The sequence below is a fragment of the Vespula vulgaris genome, chromosome 1 (genome assembly GCF_905475345.1).
Source record: "Vespula vulgaris chromosome 1, iyVesVulg1.1, whole genome shotgun sequence".
Classification (NCBI taxonomy): Eukaryota; Metazoa; Arthropoda; class Insecta; order Hymenoptera; family Vespidae; genus Vespula; species Vespula vulgaris.
Window position 1 is genome coordinate 17,030,812 of NC_066586.1, and position 22,500 is coordinate 17,053,311.

Genomic DNA, 22,500 nt, shown 5'->3' on the forward strand with positions numbered 1-22,500 from the left:
TCCCCCTTAAAACGATCCAAGGCGTATCCAAGCGCTTTTCCATTTCCTTTTCCGTACTCAAGACCTTCTGTGTTTATCGTACTTACATATGTATGTGGGTACGTTGATATACATTCACACATGCATACGTACATACGTATAGATGCGTATGATATGTACATAAGTATTTGTCTATCCGTGTATTAAAGGCATGTTGGAAGCAAAAGAGTAAGACAGAGATAGAGAAAGAGAGAGAGAGAGAGAGAGAGAGAGATAAAGAAAGAAAGATTAAAGAACAAAGATCGCGATAGCCGAGTTATCTCGTTAAACGCTACCGTCATTGGCGACAAGGCAACTTATATACAAAGAGAAAGAGAGAGAGAGAAAGAGAGAGAGAGAGAAAGAGAGAATAGTTGAATCATCATCGGCATGCAATGCCCAGCAAAGAACGCTAATAACAAAGGTCATCCTTGAACCGTCTTGCTCTTGTCGTCGTCGTCATCGTTTTCGTTGCGTCGTCGTCGTTGTCGTCGATGTCGTTGTCGTCGATGTCGTTGTCGTTGTCGTTATCGTCGTGTCGTCGTCGTCATGTCGAAACATTTTCATTTTTATACTCTTACCTTCCCTGTTTTTTCCTGTCTCTCTTTCTCTCCCTTTTTCCCTATCACTTCCTCTCTCTTTCTCTCTATCTCGATCTATTTTATACTTTTAGATCTGAGAAAGAGAAGAAAAAAATAAAGAACTACGATTGAACGTCGGAACCGATGCTAACAATGTCTTTGTTACTCCGAAAAAGGCCGAGGTTTATATATTATCATAGTCATTGGTTGAAGCACAGTTTTACTGTATGTGACGAGTGACGAGATAACGTAACGTTAGAATTCGAGAGCTCGAGAAACGTCATTGCGTGTTTTCCACGCTTGAGTATATACACGTGTACATACATATACGTACGTGCATGCTACACATACATATGAACATATAATATATATATATACATTATATATATTATATATATTTTATATATATATACACATATATTATATATATACATATATATTTGATGAATGTATGTATGTATGTATATATGTATGTATGTATACTGTTTATGCCTTTTGAGAGAAAGAGAAAGAGAGAGAGAGAAAGAGAGATAATTGCTCACGTTTCTCCAATGATGGCTGCTCGTCTCTCTCTCTCTCTCTCTCTCTCTCTCTCTCTCTCTTTCTCTTTTTCTTTCTCTTTGTCTTTTTAGCATGCACATCCAACTACTAGTTTTCTCATATAATATATACATATATATATGTATGTGTGAGTATATATGCATAGGTGGATTACGATTCATAAGTTCGCATACTTTACGAGTGTTAGATAGATTAGCCTCGGTTCTCTACGATTAGGCTCGAGTAGTAGCGTTTTCCAAAGGGTAATCTCGTTCCTCAATTTATAGGCCTTCCTTTTCCATCTGCCTAAGTCGTTTCTCTCTTTTTGAATAGAAAAAGAAAAAGAGAGTTAAACGTTTCTTATTATGTTATTATTATTTTTTTTCTTATTTGTTTTTTTTTCTTTTTTTTTTTTTTTTTAGAACTAAACTACAGCTATACACAATTATATATGTATATATATGTACATATATATAATAGTTTACACGAAACGATTAGTATTTAGAATAAAAGTGTTCATTTTCTTCTCTTTTCTTTTTTTATACTATTCATCTTATATATTCTTCCATATACATATACATATACATATACATATACATATATATATATATATATTCTTTCGAAGTAGAACGAAATAAAAAAGAACAGAAAAAAGGAAGACAAAATAAGAAAAATAAAAATAAAAAGGAAAATACAAAAAAAATTAATATTTTAAATAGTAATCATTTCCTTTAAATACACACACTTATACATACATATATATACATATATATACATATACATATATATAATATAAATGTATATATATGTATATATAATATACATACATACATATATATATATATATAATGCTTGTTCGTTTCTATATTTTTTTTCATCTTTTTTTTCGTCGGTTTCCTTAATCGATAAAAAAAGCATGGCATCGACACGATCGCTTTGATATCGTCAAGACCATGCCAACTTCGTCATAATCTTGAAACGAGAATCCCGCATCCTTCCTACTCACGAAGAAGCTGACGTCAGGCTCGAAGGTGGCTCTCTCCTGTTAAGGTTAACGGAACTCGGAAAAAGGAAGACAAAGAAAGAAAGAAAGAAAAAAAAAAGAAAGAGAGAGAGAGAGAAGGATACATAGATAGATTCGAAACTAGAAAAACGAAGGAAGAAAATGTCATGACTTTGATAATATGGCTTTTATCCTTAACCTCCTTTTTTGTTCCTTCAAACTTTCAACTTCTTCTATCTAGTCTCTATGTTTGCTCAGGAGGTCAAATACCATTTTTATTTTCATTATTTTACGCCTGCATCTTTCGTTCACATTTTTTTTTTTTTTACATCATTCGTTCACACTTTTTTCTTTTCTCTCTCTCTCTCTCTCTCTCTCTCTCTCTCTCTCTTTTTTTTTTAATTATTTTTTTTCCACTTATTTTATCATTCGTTTATATATATATATATATATATATATATATATATATATATATATATATATGATCTGAAGTATAATTATTATTTCAATGTTAAATATAATTTTTGTTTTATTATTATTATATATTATTTATGTATAATTTAAAAATAACGTAACGATGTGTACACAAAGATACATTCATGAAATATCGATCGGTTTATCATATATGATATGTAATTACATTACTTATTATTTTTAATTAAATAATATAACGAATAAAATAATTTTGAAGGAAACATTAAAAAGGGGGAGTTAGAAAGAATTTTATATAACATAATTTTGTCTTAATTAGAAATGATAATTAAAGGTTAACGCAGAAAGAGAGAGAGAAAGATATAAAGTAATTTATGTTTTTCTTCTCAACAACTTTTTAAAAGTACGAGGCTCATTAATTTGAAAATATCTACTACGCACACTCATTGAATCTTTTAAATTGCCGATTTTATCTGTCCATACACGTAAACTTATATATATATACTTACTTACATATGTATGTTTTAGGGATTTCTCAATTTTTTTTTCTTTTCTTTCTGGAATGTCTGATTTTTCTTTTTTTTTTTTTTCGTAATACTTTATATAACGAACACGTAGGTTTACCCTAGGGTATTGTAAATCCGTGAAACATTTAAATCATGGCGTAGTTAAATATTACTATATATAGTGACGTCATCGACGTTCGATCAAATATTTCGACGAAAATTATTTATCATGAAAATATATTTGTTAATACATAGTTAAACGTATGTATGTATATACATATATACATATATACGCATATGTAAATAGATATATTTTAGCAAAAGCAAACTGAAATTAGAATCTGCTTCTCTCTCTCTCTCTCTTTCTTTCTCTTTCTTTCGTTCTGTTCCCGTTTAACAGCATCGGTTTAACGTCTCCAAACTATTTTTAAAAGAATTCGCCGGCCTTTGCAACCGAGACAGACGGCCGTCCAGACTACGGGATCTTTAAAAACGTTCATTTTTTTTTCTTTTTTATCTCTCTTTTTTTTTCTCTTTTTTAAAGGCACAAGAAAGTATGCCAACCGATTTAAAGAGAGAAGAAGAGCTTAGCGAATCTTTTCGAAATAGAAAAGATTACTATTGTTGTATTTCTTTATTCTTTTTTTTTATATATATATATATATATATATATATATTCTTTTATCTTTCTTTACTTCTTTATTTCTTTATTTCTTTATTCGATCGTGTATACTTGAAAATGTCTACCAATAGATATACACGTAGGTTGCTTATACATATATAGTATGTAAGTACTTACTATATACACATAGTTACATTGATCATAGAAAAATGGAGGTATTTCAAAGGTCACTTTGAGTAAAAAGAACTTTTCAGTGATTCTTTTTTTGGATCGGTTGCCTCGTCGTAATACGATATTATAATATAGGGGAGATTTTCTTTTGACGTATCGAGTTTACCACCTACCCAACTCCCACCCCTATACTCAAGTTATTCAGATTACGAGTGAAAAAATTCTATCTATTCTGTGAAATAAAAGAGAATGTTTGTAAGACGAACTATCGTATCCGTGTAATTTGATTATAATTAATCGGTTGGTATCATAGGATAGAATCGTTTTTATTATCTTTAAATAATCATTTAAAAGTGATCTTTCAACTATGAATCGATAGTTTTGTTTGATAATAATCCTTGATAATAATTTGCGAAAGTTGATAGCGGATATTTGTTTTTCTTTATTTTTATTTTTTGTTTCTTTTCTTTTTCTTATTTTTTCGTTTAAAAATTTGCCAGTCGATTATTATTATACTCTCGCTATGAAACATATAAAACTAATCGCAATTATCTGAATTTCTCTCAAACGAAATTTAACATTTTACTTGTGCGCGAATCAAATCGATGTAAAGATTCAATGGGGTTCTAAATTATCGCGTTCGTTACAAAAATATAGAATATATCAAAACCATTCAGACTTGTTTCAAAAGGCAATTTGACTTTCTATATCTAGTCTATCCGATAGATTTGCAAATCAAATCGGAATTAAAATTCAAATCATTCTAAATGATGTGTTTAACGCGTTCGCTGTATAATTTAAGAAAAAAAGAAGAAAAGAAACAAAGAAATAGAAAAAGAAAAAAAAGATGCGTGTTGCAACGTAGTTTATCAATGACGAATATTCATGGGATTCAAGTTCGCACACGATCAAAAGACAAAAAACGAAAAGAAAAAAAAAAAAGAAAAAGAAGAAAGCAAAAAGAAAAGAAAAGAAAAAAGAGGAAAGAAAGAAAAAAGAAAAAAAAAAGAGAGAGAGAAAGAGAGTTCCTCGAAATCCCATTAGATAAACGTCATTTCTCCGTTGAAGGGTGACAAACGTTACGAGAAATATCATTTTTGGCGTTTCGTAGTGATCGATTTCTCGAAAAAAAAAAGAGACAAAAAAAAAAGACAAAACCAAAAGAAATGAAACGAAAAAAAAAGAAAAATGAACGAACGACCAAACAAAAAAAAAAAAAATGAACGAAAACGATTCCGCGATCGAGCGAATAAACGTGCCGATAGTTATCGCAGTTTTTATTATTTCGCAATTGTCGAGCTGAGAAGGATCGAAGGGGTAAAGGGGTAAAGGGGTTAGGGATAGGGGTAGAGGGGGAATGAGGGAGGGAAATCGTCTTACCCAAGAGAGTAAGAACGTTTCTGTCGTAGTTGCAACAGAGCGTAGAGAACGGCCATGGTAAGGCGGCGGCACAGGAGCGAAACTACTCTTCCTTGCGGGCAAACCGCATTCAAACGGGGGAGAGAATAACACACTCTGTGTGTGTGTGTGTGTGTGTATGTATATGTGTGAAATGAAGCGAATGCACTTTCACCCGGTGCTGCCAATGACGTCGCCTGTTGCCTGTTGCCCGTTGCACGTTGCACGTTGCTCGTTGCAGTTTCGCAAAGAGACAAGCAAGCAAGCGAGCGAGCGAGCAAGCGAGCGAGCAAGCGGGATTCTACGTGCAACGTGGACGAAAGCGAATTCGCATGAACGAAGCGACTCATGCAAATCTCAAGGTTCTTCTTGTCTTCGTCGTCGTCGTCGTCGTAATCATCGTAGTCGTAATCGTAGTCGTCATCATTGTCGCTATCGTCGTCGTCGTCGTCGGCGTTGTTGTTGTTGTTTTCTTTCTATTAATCATGACCGTGAAAACTAGACACGTGCACGTGTTCGTAAGAAAAACGAAACGGGGAAAAAGAAGAAGAAAAAAAAAGGAAAGAAAGAAAGAAAGAAAGAAAGAAAGAGAAAAGGAGAGTCCAATGATCGTTTCGATTCGATCTGATCTGATTTGGTCTGATTTAATCGATGCTGTCGATAAAAATGGAAAAAGAAACATGGAGGGAGGGAGGTCGAGTAAGAAGAAAGAGAAAGAAAGATCGAAAGAATGGGAAAAGTTCGGGGAGGGGAAGGAAATAATAGAGAATTTGTATTCAAGAGAAAAACGAGTAGTTCTTCCTTTTCGCACTTTGTTTTTTTTTTGTCTTTATTTTCTCGTCTTATTATTACTGTTTTATTATAATTTTTCTTCTGTCTTCTTTCCTCTCCCTCTTGCAGCCTCTTTCGAAAAGGGCTGTTGTCTTTTATTTATTTATTATTATAGTATACTTATGCATTTTTTTTTCTTTGTTTGTTTTTAATATTCTTTTCATTTATTTCCGTTTATCTCTCTCTCTCTCTCTCTCTCTCTTTCTTTTCGTTATGATCACTCATTCTCGCCTTGACTCGATCTCAAGTAGAATCTAGAATCGAGCCGGTCGATGATGTCATTAAAAGACACCGGTTTCAGCCGGCATCTTACGTAAGCTATACATCTCTCTCTCTCTGTCTCTCTCTCTCTCTCTCTGTCTGTCTATTTCGTAGTTATTGCAATATCATTATATTATTTTGAAATGCATATAATCGACGACGGACAACGATAGGGGCGGGCGATTCGATGTGCAACGACCAACCAACCAACCAACCAACCAACCACCTTCTTCTTCTTCTTCTTCTTCTTCTTCTTCTTCCTCTTCCTCTTCATCATCTTCTTCTTCTTCTTCTTCATCTCCTTCTTCTTCTTCTTCTTCTTCTTCTATTTCTATCGATGCAGGTACACGAAGGATCCGATCCGGTGAAATCACGAGGGTTCTTCGACACCGGGCGGAGATTAACCGAGAAACTAGTAAGGTCAACGACTCTCATTCTCGTTCCTCTAGTGTAGACTGTGAAAGAAGAAGAAGAAGAAGAAGAAGAAGACGAAGACGAAGACGAAGACGAAGAAGAAGAAGAAAAAGAAAAAGAGAAGAGAAAGAAAAGAAGAGAGAGAGAGAGAGGGTGGGGAATTTATCGTCGTCGAGCATCGACCAGGAATAGGCGTAAAAGATGGAGACGAGTTGATGCAAAAGAGTAACAGAATGAGTTAGATATAAACAGAGAAGGAAAGAGAGAGAGAGAGAGAGGTAGAGGTAGAGGTAGAGGTAGAGACAGATAGAGAATATGGCGGGAGAGTAGAAATTTGAAAGTTCTTGGTGAAAGTGTTGCTCGCTAGTGCAACCACAGATCGAACGGTAGCAAAGTCAATGATTGCACCACGTGACTTTTCTATTTTTCTTCTTCCAGTCTACTTTTTCTATTTCGTTCTCATCATCTGTTTCTATCCGAAGTATCTTGTCTCGATATAGTATCTTCGTCTCGTAGTATCGAAACACACACACACATATATATATATATATATATAATATGAAACGCTTCGACCTTTGAACAGACCTTCTCTCTTTTTCTCTCTCTCTTTCTCTCTTTTTCTTTCTTTCTCTCTCTCGCCTCTTCGTGCCCTTTAAACGAGACGCCTATTTTCTCGTGAAGAACCCTGCCTGAACTCAGTTCATCCGGAAAAAGAGACGTAGCATTCCCTTTCGAGTTCTCCAACGTTGAAACACTCTAGAGAGAAAGATAGAGAGAAAGAGAGAGAGAGAGAGAGAGAGAAAGAAGGGGACAGAAAGAAAGAGAGAGAGAGAGAGCTTATGTCAGTCTCTTTCGAAGGTAGCTCTCTTGTGTTTCCACGGAACACAGAGAAAATGTCGATTCTCTTTCGAGTCGTTGAGCTCTCCAACAAGAGGATATCGGCCGAAAGAAATCGTTGTCCAGGAAGGTCGTGCATGCTAATCGTTAATCGATTGAGTATTCACTTTTTTCATATATCACTCTCTCTATCTATCTATCTATCTATCTAACTAACTAACTAACTAACTATCTATCTATCTATCTATCTCTTTCTCTTACTCACCACCACTCTCCACGTACTCTTTGTTTCTCTTTGAAACTTTCCCAAAGGAATGTAAAAAGATGGACGAAAGTATCACGTAGCGATTTCTTATGATGGAAAGAAATCTCACATTGTATCTACCTCTTTCTCTCTCTCTCTCTTTATCTCTCTCTCTTCCTATATCTTTTTATCAGGTATTACACGTGTGAGTCTCTTGGAGAACAGCGAAACGAAAGAAAACTATAGAACGAAGAGACTTTAACCCGTAGCAACGTCGTCATTATATTCGCATCATGGATATATATATATATATATATATATATATGTATGTATGTATGTATGTATGTATGTATATACACGCACACGTACTATCACATATTACGCTTACGTGACTCGTACTTTCTTTATTTCTTTTTGTTAGTTCGCTATTTCTCTTCCTCTTTCTTTTTTTATTTAACTCTCTCATTCAAAATTTGTAGGAATACGAGTATAAGGGAGGGAAGAGGGAGGGAAGAGGGAGGGAAGAGGGTGGGAAGTGGGAGGAGGTGGTGCGTGTGTGCGTGCAAGGAGTTATTTTTCTCCGTTCACTAGAGCAAACACGATAGGTCGTTTCGACGTATGCACACGTTTCTCGCGATTTCGTCCCGACACCTTTTTTCTTTTTTTGCCTCTTCTTCTTTATACGAATATTTTTATTTTTAGAGAGAGAGAGAGAGAGAAAGAGAGAGTTCGATGACGCATTCGTTGAAAATTGAAAGAAATCGAAAGAATTTCTTAGCGATTTGTGTAATAATAATAATAATAATCAACTGTTCACAGTTCTTAAAAATTTGAATGGATAATTATCGTCAGAGGAGATAACGAATGACAGAGCGTTCGTGAAAAAGGATCATGAAAATTCGCAAAAAGTTTTACACACGAATGTTTGCATCTAGAGAGATAATGAAGACATCGTTATAACATTTTAACACGAAAGTTTCCTACTGGGAACTCTTCTTTTTTTTTTTTTTTTTTTTGCTTGCTAAAAAATAAATCGACGATTGTGTAAAGTGAATCGATAGAAATTCAATAGAAAATAATTATCAGATACGTGTGTCAAATGTAAAAATTTTCTAAAAAGAAAGCGGCGAAACGTCCGAGAATTTTTTTCGAGTTATTAAAAACCAGATCGATGATTATATATAATGTATATAATACGGAGATTCGCGAACGAAAAAAGAGAAAAAAAAAAAGAGAAAGAAAGAACGAAGATCGCGATAATTTTAACAAAACGATAGCTCGCACAATCTACAAAAATTGTTCTCATTTTTGAAATAATCTTTTTAGAGAAGAGAGAAAGAGAGAGAAATTCGACGAAAAAGAAGCGAGAAAAAAATCTGGATGGCTTTAAAATAGTTAAATGAAGATGTTCGTATGGAAGTACGACAGAAAGAAGAGATTCGTGGATTACGGTATATTTTGCTCTCTAACGAGGCCGATCGTGAATCATACGGTGTCACTTAAGAGACTTAGCAACGTATACCATTACTCAACTGTCCCTTCTCTTTTCGTAGATCTCAACTACGTTTTTCTTTCTTTCTTTTTTTCTCTTAAATTCTTTCCTTTTTCAAGCATACATGTAAACATATATGTGTGTGTGTGTATGAGTATGTATATATATATATATATATATATATATATATATATATGTATGTATGTATGTATGTCAATTTGTTTAATAATAATTTGTAAACTTGAGATAATACAATTTAACAAATGATATATGAACGAATTTTTCCAAATATTAAATATAATAATATAATAATATTTACGGTATATTTATTATCATAATTGTTTTTTAATTTCTTTCATATATGCGTGTAAATACACATAGACAATTTTTTTAATAATAATTTGTAAACGTGAGATAATATAATTTAACAAATGATATATGAACGAATTTTTCCAAATATTAAATATAATAATATAATATATTTACGGTATATTTATTATCATAATCGTTTTTTAATTTCTTTCATATATATATATATATATGTGTGTGTGTGTGTGTGTGTAAATACACATAGACAATTTTTTTAATAATAATTTGTAAACGTGAGATAATATAATTTAACGAATGATATATGAACGAATTTTTCTAAATATTAAATATAATTTTAATACGAACGGAATATTCTAAATATTAAGTATAATTTACAATGTATTTATTATCATGATTGCTTTTTAATTTGTTTCAGGGTACGATGAGTCTGACAAAACGCATAGACGAAGTCAGATTACTGGAGTCACGCAAGAGTGCTCGGTTAGCTGATCAGGACACTGATTTCGCTAGACTCGCAGATATGGCCGGCGATCGAAAACGTGCCTCGTCTCACTCCATCGACGTACCGCACGTGATCGGGTGAGTTTCTATTCATCTCTTTCCGTTTCTTTCTTCCTTTTCTCTCTCTCTCTCTCTCTTTTTTTTATACACAATCAATCTACGTTTCGTTATTCTTCTGAATCCTTCGGATCATGAATCTTTGCAAAACTTTTCTTTCATTTTTTTACGGTTATTCATTTAGATATCTTACAAAAACGAAAAGAAGAAAAATAAAAAAATAAAAAAAATAAAATAAAAGGAAACGGTCTTGAAATTCTTCTTTAAGTTTATATACATGTATATATATTTTTTTTCTTTATTTGTTTGTTTGTTATTGAATATCATAATCGATAATTAAATTCATTTCAATTATTTCGAGAAAGAATTCCATTTCGAGATCGTTCAATCTTCATTAATCCTTAATTTATTTATTTCTTCTGTTTCTTTATTATTTTCTTTCTCTTCCAATAAATCGTGTGATATACGTTTCATATAAGAATCAATCTCTCTCGTAAGAATTCTCAATCAATTTTGTTATATAGAATAATATTATTACATTAACGTTATAATTGTAATAGTCTTAGCATTATAATAATAAATATCAATGTATCGATTTGAATCTAAACTTTGCGTTCGATTTTAATTTTTATGTTGAGATACACGCTCTCGATATTGTTAAATAGAATGAACTCGAGTTACATGGAGAATAAAAATGAAAAGAGAATAATAAAAAAGAAAGAAAGAAAGAAAAAACATATACATAAAAATGTAAATTCTATAAAGTTTTAAAATTACATTGCAATATACTTGTTCTAATCATTCATAATACAAATAATATAACCTATACATACTATAATAAATAATACAATATTACCATAATTAATAATATCATATTAATCAAATATATAATATTTAAAAACAAACTATAGTATAAAAATCTATAATAATTATAGATAATTACACAATCACAGAAAATTATATTACAATAAACTCGTTCTAATCACTTATGATACAAACAATATAAATTACTTACGTTATAATAAACAATACGATCTCACTGTAATTAATATATAACATATATATATATCACTATTATTATTTAAATATAATACAACGATAATGACAACGACGACGACGACGACGACGACTTAGTCGCGCGCGCATATGTCTGTGTATTTTTACGTGTATGTCTACTATATGGTGTATGAGAGTAGAAGGATGCGTCATGTAAGAGAGAAGCAAGGCTAAGGACCTAAGAGGCGACGGGTTAGGTTTGAATTTTCGGAAGGTCGTCTCGTGTTTTTGGCTCCCTCCCGCATCCGTCTAAGCTCTCATACGTGGGATGGGACGGTTGTTGGGGCTGGTTGCACACCGAGGAAGGTATTCGATGCTTTGAAAAAGGTATATCGCATCCGAGTCCTCTCCTCGTTAAGGGGTAGAGAAGGGGTGTGGTGGGGAGAGGAGGGGTGAGAGAGAGAGAGAGAGAGAGAGAGAGAGAGGTCTGTCGCTCGTTCGACCGTGAACACACCCTCGGCTTATATCCTCGCCGGACACCTGTCCCTTGGCTTTATATCTATGTATCTGTTCGCTCTCTTCGACATAGAACCAACCAAGTCGTTTTCTACCCTTCGCCTTCGATTGACATTGACGAATTTTTAACGCAATACGAATTCGTTCGTTCGTTCTTTCGAAGGAAAAAATTCTAAAAAAATTAATTAATTAATTAATTAACTAATACAAAAATACGGAAGAAAACAAAAGAGAAAGGAAAAATTTATATCAGTATCAGTACCATCTTCAAAATAATTCCCTTTCGGAGGGGGAATTAATTCGTAAGTCGTGACGAATCGTTAAAAGATGGTATTGATTTGAAATCTTTCGAGAGTTATACGTATAGTAAGAAAATTTCGAGAGAATTTTCAAAGTTTCTCTTATCGCGTAAGGATATTGAAAGGACCGTAAAAAAGTTTAATGCAACGCGTTAACGTGGATAGATAGTTAATTTTGATATTTACGTTAAGAGAGAGAGAGAGAGAGAGAGAGAGAGAATAATGTTTACGTATACGATTTTTATTTGTGGATATATTCACTATAGTTTTCTTCTATGCGACACCTTGCATAGTCATCGGGCTATTCGACTATGAACTTCGAGATTCCTATCTATGGGGGCACATAGTACGTGTGCGTATGTGTGTAGCATCCGCGTTGTTCTTTTTTCTTTTTCTTTTTTCCTTTCTTTCCTCCTTCTTTCCTCCTCTCTTTCTTCCTTGTCCATTTTTTTTTCTCTTTATCTTTTTCTTTTTCATTTCACATAGGTCCTTTTCGTTCTCAGGTTCCGCCTTTGCGGGTTCCTTCGTGGCATCCTTCCTCTGCCCCTCTCCTCGTCCACGTCGTCTCCTTATTCTCCTTAAAAAAGAATAGAACGGACCGTGTTCGATGTTGCCCGTCGATGCCAATGACCTGGAGACTCTCTTATTCGTTTTGTGGGCGTCTCGTTCGAGCGAGCTTCGAGGATCCTTTTCTTGCAAGGGTATCCAAGGTTGAAAGAGAAGTTGACTGGTTCGATACTCTCGAACTCCAACTCGAGTCCGTGCGAACGAACGAACGAACGAACGAACGAACGAATATACCAACGAACGAACGAATATACCAACGAAGAAACGAAAGAACGAACGAACGAAAGAGAAAGAGAGAGAATGAAGGATGGTGGGAGGTAGAGATGTAGAAGAACAACAATCAGGATCGCAAGATTTCGAGGTTGTTGGAAGAGGATACTGGCAGCTGAGTGAGAGCCAACGGCTTGTTGCCACCTGATCATCCTACCTTAAACGCGACCTGCCCCACGCGCGAATGAGAAGGTCAGCGGTGGCCTCCTGAGAGCTGGATTGAAAGGGAGAGAAAGAGTGAGAGAGAAAAAGAGAAAGAGAAACGGAGAAACAGAGAAATCGGATGCCTTTCGAATTTCGACGGGTTATATACCGATGACGACAGACTTCTACTGGATGGTTCGTGTGTGTGTGTGTACATGGATATGTATGTTGCTTGTTACTTGCCTTTTAAACTTTCTGTCTTTTTTTATTTCGTTACAGATTCGCATAACGATGCACCCGAAGCTTATTGTTGTTGTTCCTTGTCAAGAATTTATATTCAGTTGATAGGGGAAAATATGGTGTCGATGACGTGTCGATTGGAATCGCGATGAAAATCGCGATTATTTTTATACCAATCCAATGTGTGTGTGTGTGTGTGTGTGTGTGTGTGTGTGTGTGTGTGCATATGGGTGCACTTTTTCTCCGATTTATCTTACTTCAATTTTAACGAGAGTTAAATTCGAAACTCCACGTTCACAAAGTAAAACGGAGTGGATTAAAAACGAGGGGTGGGAATGAATTTATACAATGAGACAATTTTCAGATAGATCTTTAGATCGTACAGTCGATTTATATCTCTCAAATGTTACTTTGATTTCAAAGATGGGACATATTTGGAAATATTATATCTAAACGACTAATTCGTTTCCTCTTTCTCTCTCTCTCTCTCTCTCTCTCTCCTTCTCTGTCTACGTTTTCGATCGATGATACTAATAAAAGTTCAAAGTGAAAGTCGTGGTACGAAACGAATCGAGAGAAGAGGATTCTCTGTTGAGGTCTCTCCTTTCCCTCTTTCTCTTTCTCTTTCTCTCGAGCTCAGTAAGTCACTGGGTTAGCTTACATAATTTCGGCCTTTGCCGCACGGCCTTTGTCTTTTGTGCGGGTGCGGAGGCGAGCGGCTTCCGCGGAATTAGGTCGATCAATAACGCGCTGAGACTATATAGGTCAGGTGCACTAGCACTCTTCGTGCTATCGCGCGCATTGAACAGAGAGAGAAAGAGAGAGAGAGAGAGAGAGAGAGAGAGAGAGAGAGAGAGAGAGTGGGAGAGAGTAGGAGAAATGTGTCCCCTACCAAACACCCTTAACCACCTCTCGCGACCACCCAGCCGACCCGGGGATGAAACCACCCCACGCCCTTGCCCTGGGCTATCCCACTGCACACCCTTCACCCTCCACCCTCCACCCTCTATACTCCAACGTTACATTCTCCCGAAAGATCCCTCGATTCTCTCTCTCTTTCTCTTTCTATCTATCCATCTATCTATCTATCTATCTATCTATCTATCTATCTATCTATCTATCTAGCTATCTGTCTGTCTCTATCTCTTCAAACTAACCGATCTAGATTTCGATTGGCTTTTCAGAACGACGTGCGTGGGGTCAGGGATTTATTTGGAATACTTCTCGCATATTTTTTTTCTTGGTTTCATTTTTTTTTGTTCTCTCTCTCTCTCTCTCTCTCTCTCTGTCTTTCTTTATGTTTCTTCTCTCTCACTCGACATTTTGATTTGACTACTCGTTTTAATGGTTTTTTCTTTTTTTTTTTGTTCGAGTTACTTTTAAGCAATTCCTTTCTCTTCTTCTTCTTTTTCTCTTTTGTAAACTTTTAAATGAAATAAAAACGAACGTATGTAAGTACTTACGTACGATTGTTTTGTTATCGATCAATTAATAACTTTAGAGGACGGTAAAGGAAACGTACGTTCCCGTTAAAAATGACGAAAGATATATTCTAACATGAGCTTACGTTATACCTAGAGTATGACACGGTATGACAGTAGTTCGAACTAAGGAAAAGTAGCTTTCGACGTTTCATAATAGATATTAGACTTACGCGAGTATGCAAATCGATACTGCGAATCGTAAGAAATCCTACGCGAAAGTTGCAACCGGTACTTATCAATTCTACGGTCTCGTGTACGATAAATCCATTTTGGTATTAGATTATAGAACTAACGGGCTTAATTAAAGATTTTGTCATTTTTAATGACGAATACGAACGATCAATGTTTAACTTGCAATTTCGTCGTCGGTTCTAACGTAACAAACGTTACGTCATATTTTTCAATCAAATTACAAAAGGGGAAATTTTGTCTATCGAAGAGAAAAGAAAAAAGAAAAAAAAAAGAAAGAAAGAAAAGAGAGAGAGAGAGAGAGAGAGAGAGAGAGAGAGAGAGAAGAAGAAGAAAAAAGAACGATTCTTTCTTTTTTGCGTTGAATCCCATCGAAGTGATTTTCACGTCGCGCGTACAACGAAGGTTTTGTTTTCTTTGACTTTGTCGGTAGCGTTTTATCGCTAAAAATAAAAAGAAAAAAAAAAAATTACGGTTTGCATACGGGTGGAAGTAACAAGAGTGGCACAATGTTGCCAACAGCATGCAACTTAGAGATGGATACCTAATACACGTGCGCAGATACACATACACAGGCGAACACGTATACACAAAAACATACATAAAAGGAATGTGTGTGTGTGTGTGTGTGAGAGAGAGAGAGAGAGAAGCCTTCGAGGATAAAATATGTCAATGAGTCGCACGATCTTGACCTACCGGCAGACAATATACCGCATACTCTATTTCCGTCCTTTTTCGACACTTCCATTTCGGTCAGGATCGATTAAACTTAAAGAAATTATAATTGATCATTTTATTCGAACTTTAATATCATTCCTTAATTACAATTGATTCATACGTTCGTATCATATGGCTTATTAAATCTTATCAAGATTCAAACCTAATAGAATAACCATACGTACGTACACATACATATACATATATACATATATTTATTTCTATTAGAATAATCTGTATTACAGAAAGAAAGAAGTGAAAAAAAAAAATGAAACGAACGAAACGAGAAAAAGAAAAAGAAAAAGAAAAAGAAAAAGGAAGAACTACCAAAAATAATATCAACAATTCGATATAACACTCGAGTAAAAAGTTACGTACGACGATGAGTAATAAACTGCATAAGTATTTAATAACTTACTTAAATATCGAATTATTTAATATGGAAATGCATTAGTATCGAGAAAATTGAAGACATGATTTGGAAAAGTCCGAACGAACGATGATCGTGATGATCACGATAAGAACGATGACGATGAGAACGATGCCAACGATGACGATAATAATGGTGGTGATGGAGATTGTGGTTGTGATGGTGGTTATGGTGGTGGTGGTGGTGGTGGTAGCGTTGGCGATGGTAGTATTAGTAACGATGGTGATGTCGGTCTGGAGAAATTGTGTGTCGCGCGGGTGGCAGGCCGGGGCCACGGATCTAGGCCGATCGATAGAGCTACGTATCCACGGCACCGTGGAATCGTGCTGGATAAATGGGTCAGGTACACGGAGAACTTCGTTTTCCCTCTTTACCTCTATACCTTCCCTCATTTCCCTCAGTACCCTCAGTTCCTTCAGTTCCTCACTTCCTCACTTGCTCACTCTCTCTTCCTCTGTAACTCGCTAGCTCACTTCCTTTCCTGTCTTGTTCCTTTTCCTACTTCCCGGTTAAACATACACAAACAAATACATATAATGTATGTGTGTGTGTATGTGTGTGTAGGATATCAAGGATAGAAGTAGGGTCATGTCGATGTTTCAATCGGTGAGAGTAGTTTTACCGGCGACTACTACTTGTTGAAGAAAAGAAGAAGTTGATGTAGAAAGAAAAGGAAAGAAAGAAAAGAGAAGGAGAAAGAGAGAAAATCTATTTCCAGTGTTTTCACTCTTCAGAAGGGAAAAAAGGTTCTATCTAACTGTTGTAGAAAAGTAGGACACCGATGATACACGTGCTCTCTCTCTCTCTCTCTCTCTCTCTCTCTCTCTCTCTCTCTTTCTCATATCTTCCTTTCCAAGGATAGTATATATGTATGTATGTATGTATGTATGTATGTATGTATGTATGTATGTATGTATGTATGTATGTATGTATGTATGTATGTATGTATGTATGTATGTATGTATGTAGGTATGTATTTATTCGTTTAGACCTTGTCCAGAAGAACTTCACTTTGTCTTCAAACACCGTTAATTTCCTTCAATGTTTCTAAACTATACATAGATCATCTATAAAGTTATTGCAGTTAAGATGATAGCTCATTGAACGAACATATAATATACATAGCTACATACATACATATATATATGTGATGTGTGTATATATATATATATATTAAAGTTTAAATTAGTAGTAAACGATAAATGTCTTCGACAACGAAGAGATCGAATGTTTCGAAACACGTTAGACTAACTAAAATAAATTACTTCCCAATGGCGTAGGGAATTTAGATTTTACGATCTATAAATTTTCATCTCTATTTATTTATCCATCTATTTATATATCCATAGATATATTTTTTAGTGAGAAAATTCGAAAGGAGAAAGAGAAAAGATTGATAAACTTAGTTTCCATATATGTCAGAGTAACACGATCACGTAGTTACTTACTTACTTGGCTAACTGTGGTTCAGTGTTAACGAGTGATAATAACACAAGAGGTTTCGACCCAAATAAACTTCTTGAGTCCGGGTTGGCACGATTTACCGGAAACGTATAAACCAGGGAATTGGGTCATCTAAATGGGGTCGGCAAGTTTCGCGAATCGGGTTATACCAGGTTGGTTGACCTACTAAAGAATTGGGTCGCTCGATAGAGGCCACCTGGACGTTAAGCTACTTCTACTGTGTTACGTATACATATATATATATTCACCGTGTCCCGGATATCACAAGGAACTGGATATCGATATAAATATAATATATATGATATAATATAATAATATAATAAATATTATAATATATATACATATATATATTTAATTAATCCATTCATATATATATAATGTATATGAATGGATTACAAAAAAAGAAAAAAAAGAAAAGTTGAATCAAAAGGATAACGACGTTGTTTTCTCTTCTCAGCAGATAACATTAATTTTTTTTCTTTATTCTTTTTCTTACATTCTTTTCTTTTCTCTTTTTATTAATTTCTTTTTTTTTTTCCTTTTATCTTCTTCTTTCTCGCCTGTTATCTTTCCTAAGTTAAAGAGGATGTACTTACATACTTATATACGTAGGTATTATTATTCTTCCTTGGATAAAAGTCGATCGTTATTTTACTTTCGCGTTCATTTCGTTCCTATTAAAGTGGCACGATGTACGTACGATGAGAAACTTATCGTATCGTACTCTTTAAAAGAAATACTTATGTCTTATTATTTATAGTGAAGAGGATAAAATTGAAGAAGTCAGGATACAGTTAACTTCTTGAATCCAATGATTTTTCACGTATTATTGAGAGACGAACGAACGTTCGAACGTTTTCACGGATATGATTTCTCGGATATACGAGAAAAGTTAGCAATCAGGTATCAAAGTGAGAAATTTTTCTATATATATATATATATATATATATATATATATATATATTCTTTCGAAAACTCGCGCCAGGATAGTGACCCAGTTTCGTAATATCCATCATATATACGCTTCATCCTTCATGACCTAGTTCGTTCTTTCCGGTGTTACATTTTCCTCTTCTCTCTGTTTAAAAACATTTCAATATTTCTGTCGTACTATTCAAATATAAACCAAAATTAATCGGAAAAGAAAATAAAATGAATTACAAATATACGTAAACGAAATGTTATCTGGAAGGTAATTACATCGATAATATAATAAAATCCGTGAACATGTATCATATCGTTGTGTTATTGCGAATGTTTTCGTTTAAAAAAAAAAAAAGGAAAAAAAAGAAAAGAAAAATATGTATACATATATACATATATATATATGTATATATATATATATATATATATATATATATGTATATAATTTGCACGATCGACTAGCTCTCATCCTCTTGGTTGATCGTATTACGTAACGCGTTTGAGAGATGACTGCATAACATAAACACGTACTAGGTATATAGGTGCGTGCGTGTACCTAACACTTCGCGATTTCCACTTGGCCGGTTACTTCATTAGAAGGTGCAAAAGTGTTCGCCGGTGGTTACATTAGATACATGTTATATGTTAGCTTCGGTAAACTTCTAATATCTCGTTAACATATCACCGGTTCCACTTTACGATAAGAAACAAGTTTATGCTTTAACGATACTTTTATATATATATATATATATATGTGTATATATTTATATTTATATATAATTATATATATATATATAAAATTATAAATGTAAAAAAAAATATATTTATGTATATACTTTATATATACTTTATATATATATATATATATTTCATATATATATATATATATATATATATATATTACTATGTATATAGATAAATAGATATACCTTATATGCACATTATATAACCTAATAATATATACATATATTCAAACGATTAGATCATTTACTATTTGTTGACGAAAACTATGTAGACGTAAATTACTTAGAAATCTCCTAGAAATCAGATTCGAAATTCCAATGCAATGATCACCGATCTCTTTTATAATACGATTAGAAGAAAAAAAGAAAAAAAAAAAAAGAAGAAAAAAAGGAAAAGAAAAATCGATCGAATTTATGTAATAAGTCGTTTCGGTTTAAACAACGTAATGCAATTTGTAATCGTTTCTATCGATATACATATATATTATAGTAATAGTAAATACTCGTATCGAAAGTCGAAAGTGAAATTACGAAGTGGTCGGTGTGTCAGCTAAGCTAGTCAATCCATTTGAAAGTAACACCTGCTTTCGATATATACTCGTTTATTAGAGCTTATCTTTCGTACATGCAAATCTTTCGTTTTGTTCTCTTAGAGAAGATATTTGCTACAGAAATATATATATATATATATATATATATATATATATATATATCATGTAACACACACACACATACACACAGATGATAATATTTATCGAACGTTTAAAATTTCAAAAAAAAAAAGAAAAAACAATAAAAATAACGATAACAAAATGTTCGTGAAAATTATAATGATTTTATTTTCTTACTTATGTATATATACGATATGTATGTATCAGAGAAGATTACAGATTTTATATACTACTCGATCTTCTCGATATACGATTATACGGAAGAAAGCGATTAGAATAATAATCGACGAAACGTTCGATCCATAAAGCGTCCATGTGTTGCCGTTTAAATGTCATGGAAAGCGACTACGAGTATATTTCGCGCCGATTTCAACCGGTTGATCTTTAATACGGTGAAAGCATGTACTACGTGCATACACATACAACGACAAATACGATGTTATATCTGGCATCGTTGATTCGTTGAAAATAAACGATGTTTTCGATGCAATTCTATTCAATGAAATTTCTTGTTTCTTTTTTTTTTTCTTTTGCATTTTCTCGTAAAGGATATTACATTAAGTACTACTTATCCGTATAATTAACTTTTCGAAGAAATTAAGTGGTTCTTTCAACCATTCTTTTATATATATATATATATATATATATATATATATATTTTAATATTTATTTTTTCTTTATTTATCATTTTTTTAATAAAGAAATTAAATTTGAAAATAATATTCGCAATCGAAGCTGCAGAATATATATACGATGCCCTTTAATAAAATAATTGAATTAATTCGTAAACAATATTTAAATTAAAACAAAAAAAATCTGATTGAAAAAACGAAGATATTTTGAATCAAAAGTAATATTATTAACTGACTGTTGATAAACATTTCGTTATATATCTAAATATCATGTCTTTTTTCTTTTCTTTTTTTTTCTTTTTTTTTTTTTAAGTAATATATTCGACAAACTTTGAAATTAAAGCTGTAGAAATGAATACTACTCAATAACATAAATTGATTGATAAATAAATTTATGAATACGAAAATAATTTTCACTTTTCTTTTTTCTTTCTTTCTTTCTTTATTTAATTATTTTTTTTTTATTGTTGTAACATTCGATATATAATGAAATGAAAATATTCGAAATCGAAGCTGTTTGAACGATATTTCGAAGAAAAATAATTTCGTTATAATAATTTTAATAAACGATATTACAACATAAAAGAAATACAAAATCCCGAAATAGAAAATACGGATATACTTTGACCCCGATCTTTTTTTTTTTTTTTTATTTGTTTATTCCCTTTTTTTTCTTTTTCTGTTCGTTTTTTTCTTTAACTAATGCAAATTATATCGTAATAGTACCGAACGTCGAAGCCGTCGGAACGATTAAATTATTTCTGCAATAAAATAAAACCATTTATTTAATTAATTTTAATGAACGATATTTAAATTACGAAAATACCGAAGTTATTTCCTTTCTTTTTTATTTCTCTTTCTCTCTCTTTCTCTATACATATATATACACATATACATACATATACATACAAACACATGTTAAAGAAAAAAAAAAAAAATTTAATTTGACTTAAAAAAATAAAAAGAGAAAGGAAAGAAAAGGAGAACAAAAAATTGTTTTCCTTTTGATTCAACTTTTCTTTCTTTTTTTTTTATAATCCATTCATACATACATACATATATATACGAATAAATTATAAAAAAAGGAAAATGTATATATAAAATATATATATATAAAATAAACACATATATTGTTTATATATACGAATGGATTATAAAAAAAAGAATATATATAAAATATATATATATATATAAAATAAATATATATACATATATTGTTTATATATACGAATGGACTATTAAAACAAAAGAAAATACATATAAAATATATATAAAATAAATACATATATATATATATTGTTTATATATACGAATGGACTATTAAAAAAAAAAGAAAATACATATAAAATATATATAAAATAAATACATATATATATATTGTTTATATATACAAATGGACTATTAAAAAAAAAGAAAATACATATAAAATATATATAAAATAAATACATATATATATATTGTTTATATATACGAATGGATTATAAAAAAATAAAGAAAATATATATATAAAATTAATAAATAAAAAAATATGTTTTAGGTCTAGAAAACGGCGGCCAAGCTCGAGCAATGATTCCGAACGATCTTACAGTGGATGGAGCGAAAGGATACCTCACGGTTGCGGTCGAGAGGGTTGTCGCACCAACGAACGTGGTGATTGCATGGACGAATGCACTGCCGCGTTGGTTCTCATGTCGCTTTCATGCTCGCCCCATAGTCCTCACAACCCCCTGCCACTTCACTGCCAACACAATTACGGTCAGTAGCAAACGCGAAACTTCTCACACCATTCTTTTCAATCAAAAATGGCTGAGTGCATTTGTTCAGAAATATATCCTTTAATTACATTATATAAAATAAACATCATTTGCTTTCGACCTGTCCCAATCAAGATCGATAACGATCTATATGGATATATAGACATGGTGATGTCATTAATGAATCATTTTTTGCCTTTTTTACGCGATAATACAGATTTA

The 22,500-nt window shown here is 32.9% G+C and overlaps 1 protein-coding gene across 5 annotated transcripts in view; it reads left to right on the forward strand.

The window, feature by feature from the left end:
• The window catches only part of LOC127063284 (zinc finger protein 395-like), a 106,603-nt gene that overhangs the window by 37,169 nt on the left and 46,934 nt on the right, over positions 1-22,500 (forward strand). For all 5 annotated transcript variants that reach the window (XR_007781310.1, XM_050992861.1, XM_050992853.1 and 2 more), the window contains 2 exons: positions 10,096-10,259; positions 22,062-22,279. Coding sequence is in view for 4 of the 5 variants with exons in the window: in XM_050992861.1 (XP_050848818.1) it covers positions 10,096-10,259; positions 22,062-22,279 (382 nt within the window). In the remaining variant the exon portion in view is untranslated. The remainder of the gene's footprint in view (positions 1-10,095; positions 10,260-22,061; positions 22,280-22,500) is intronic.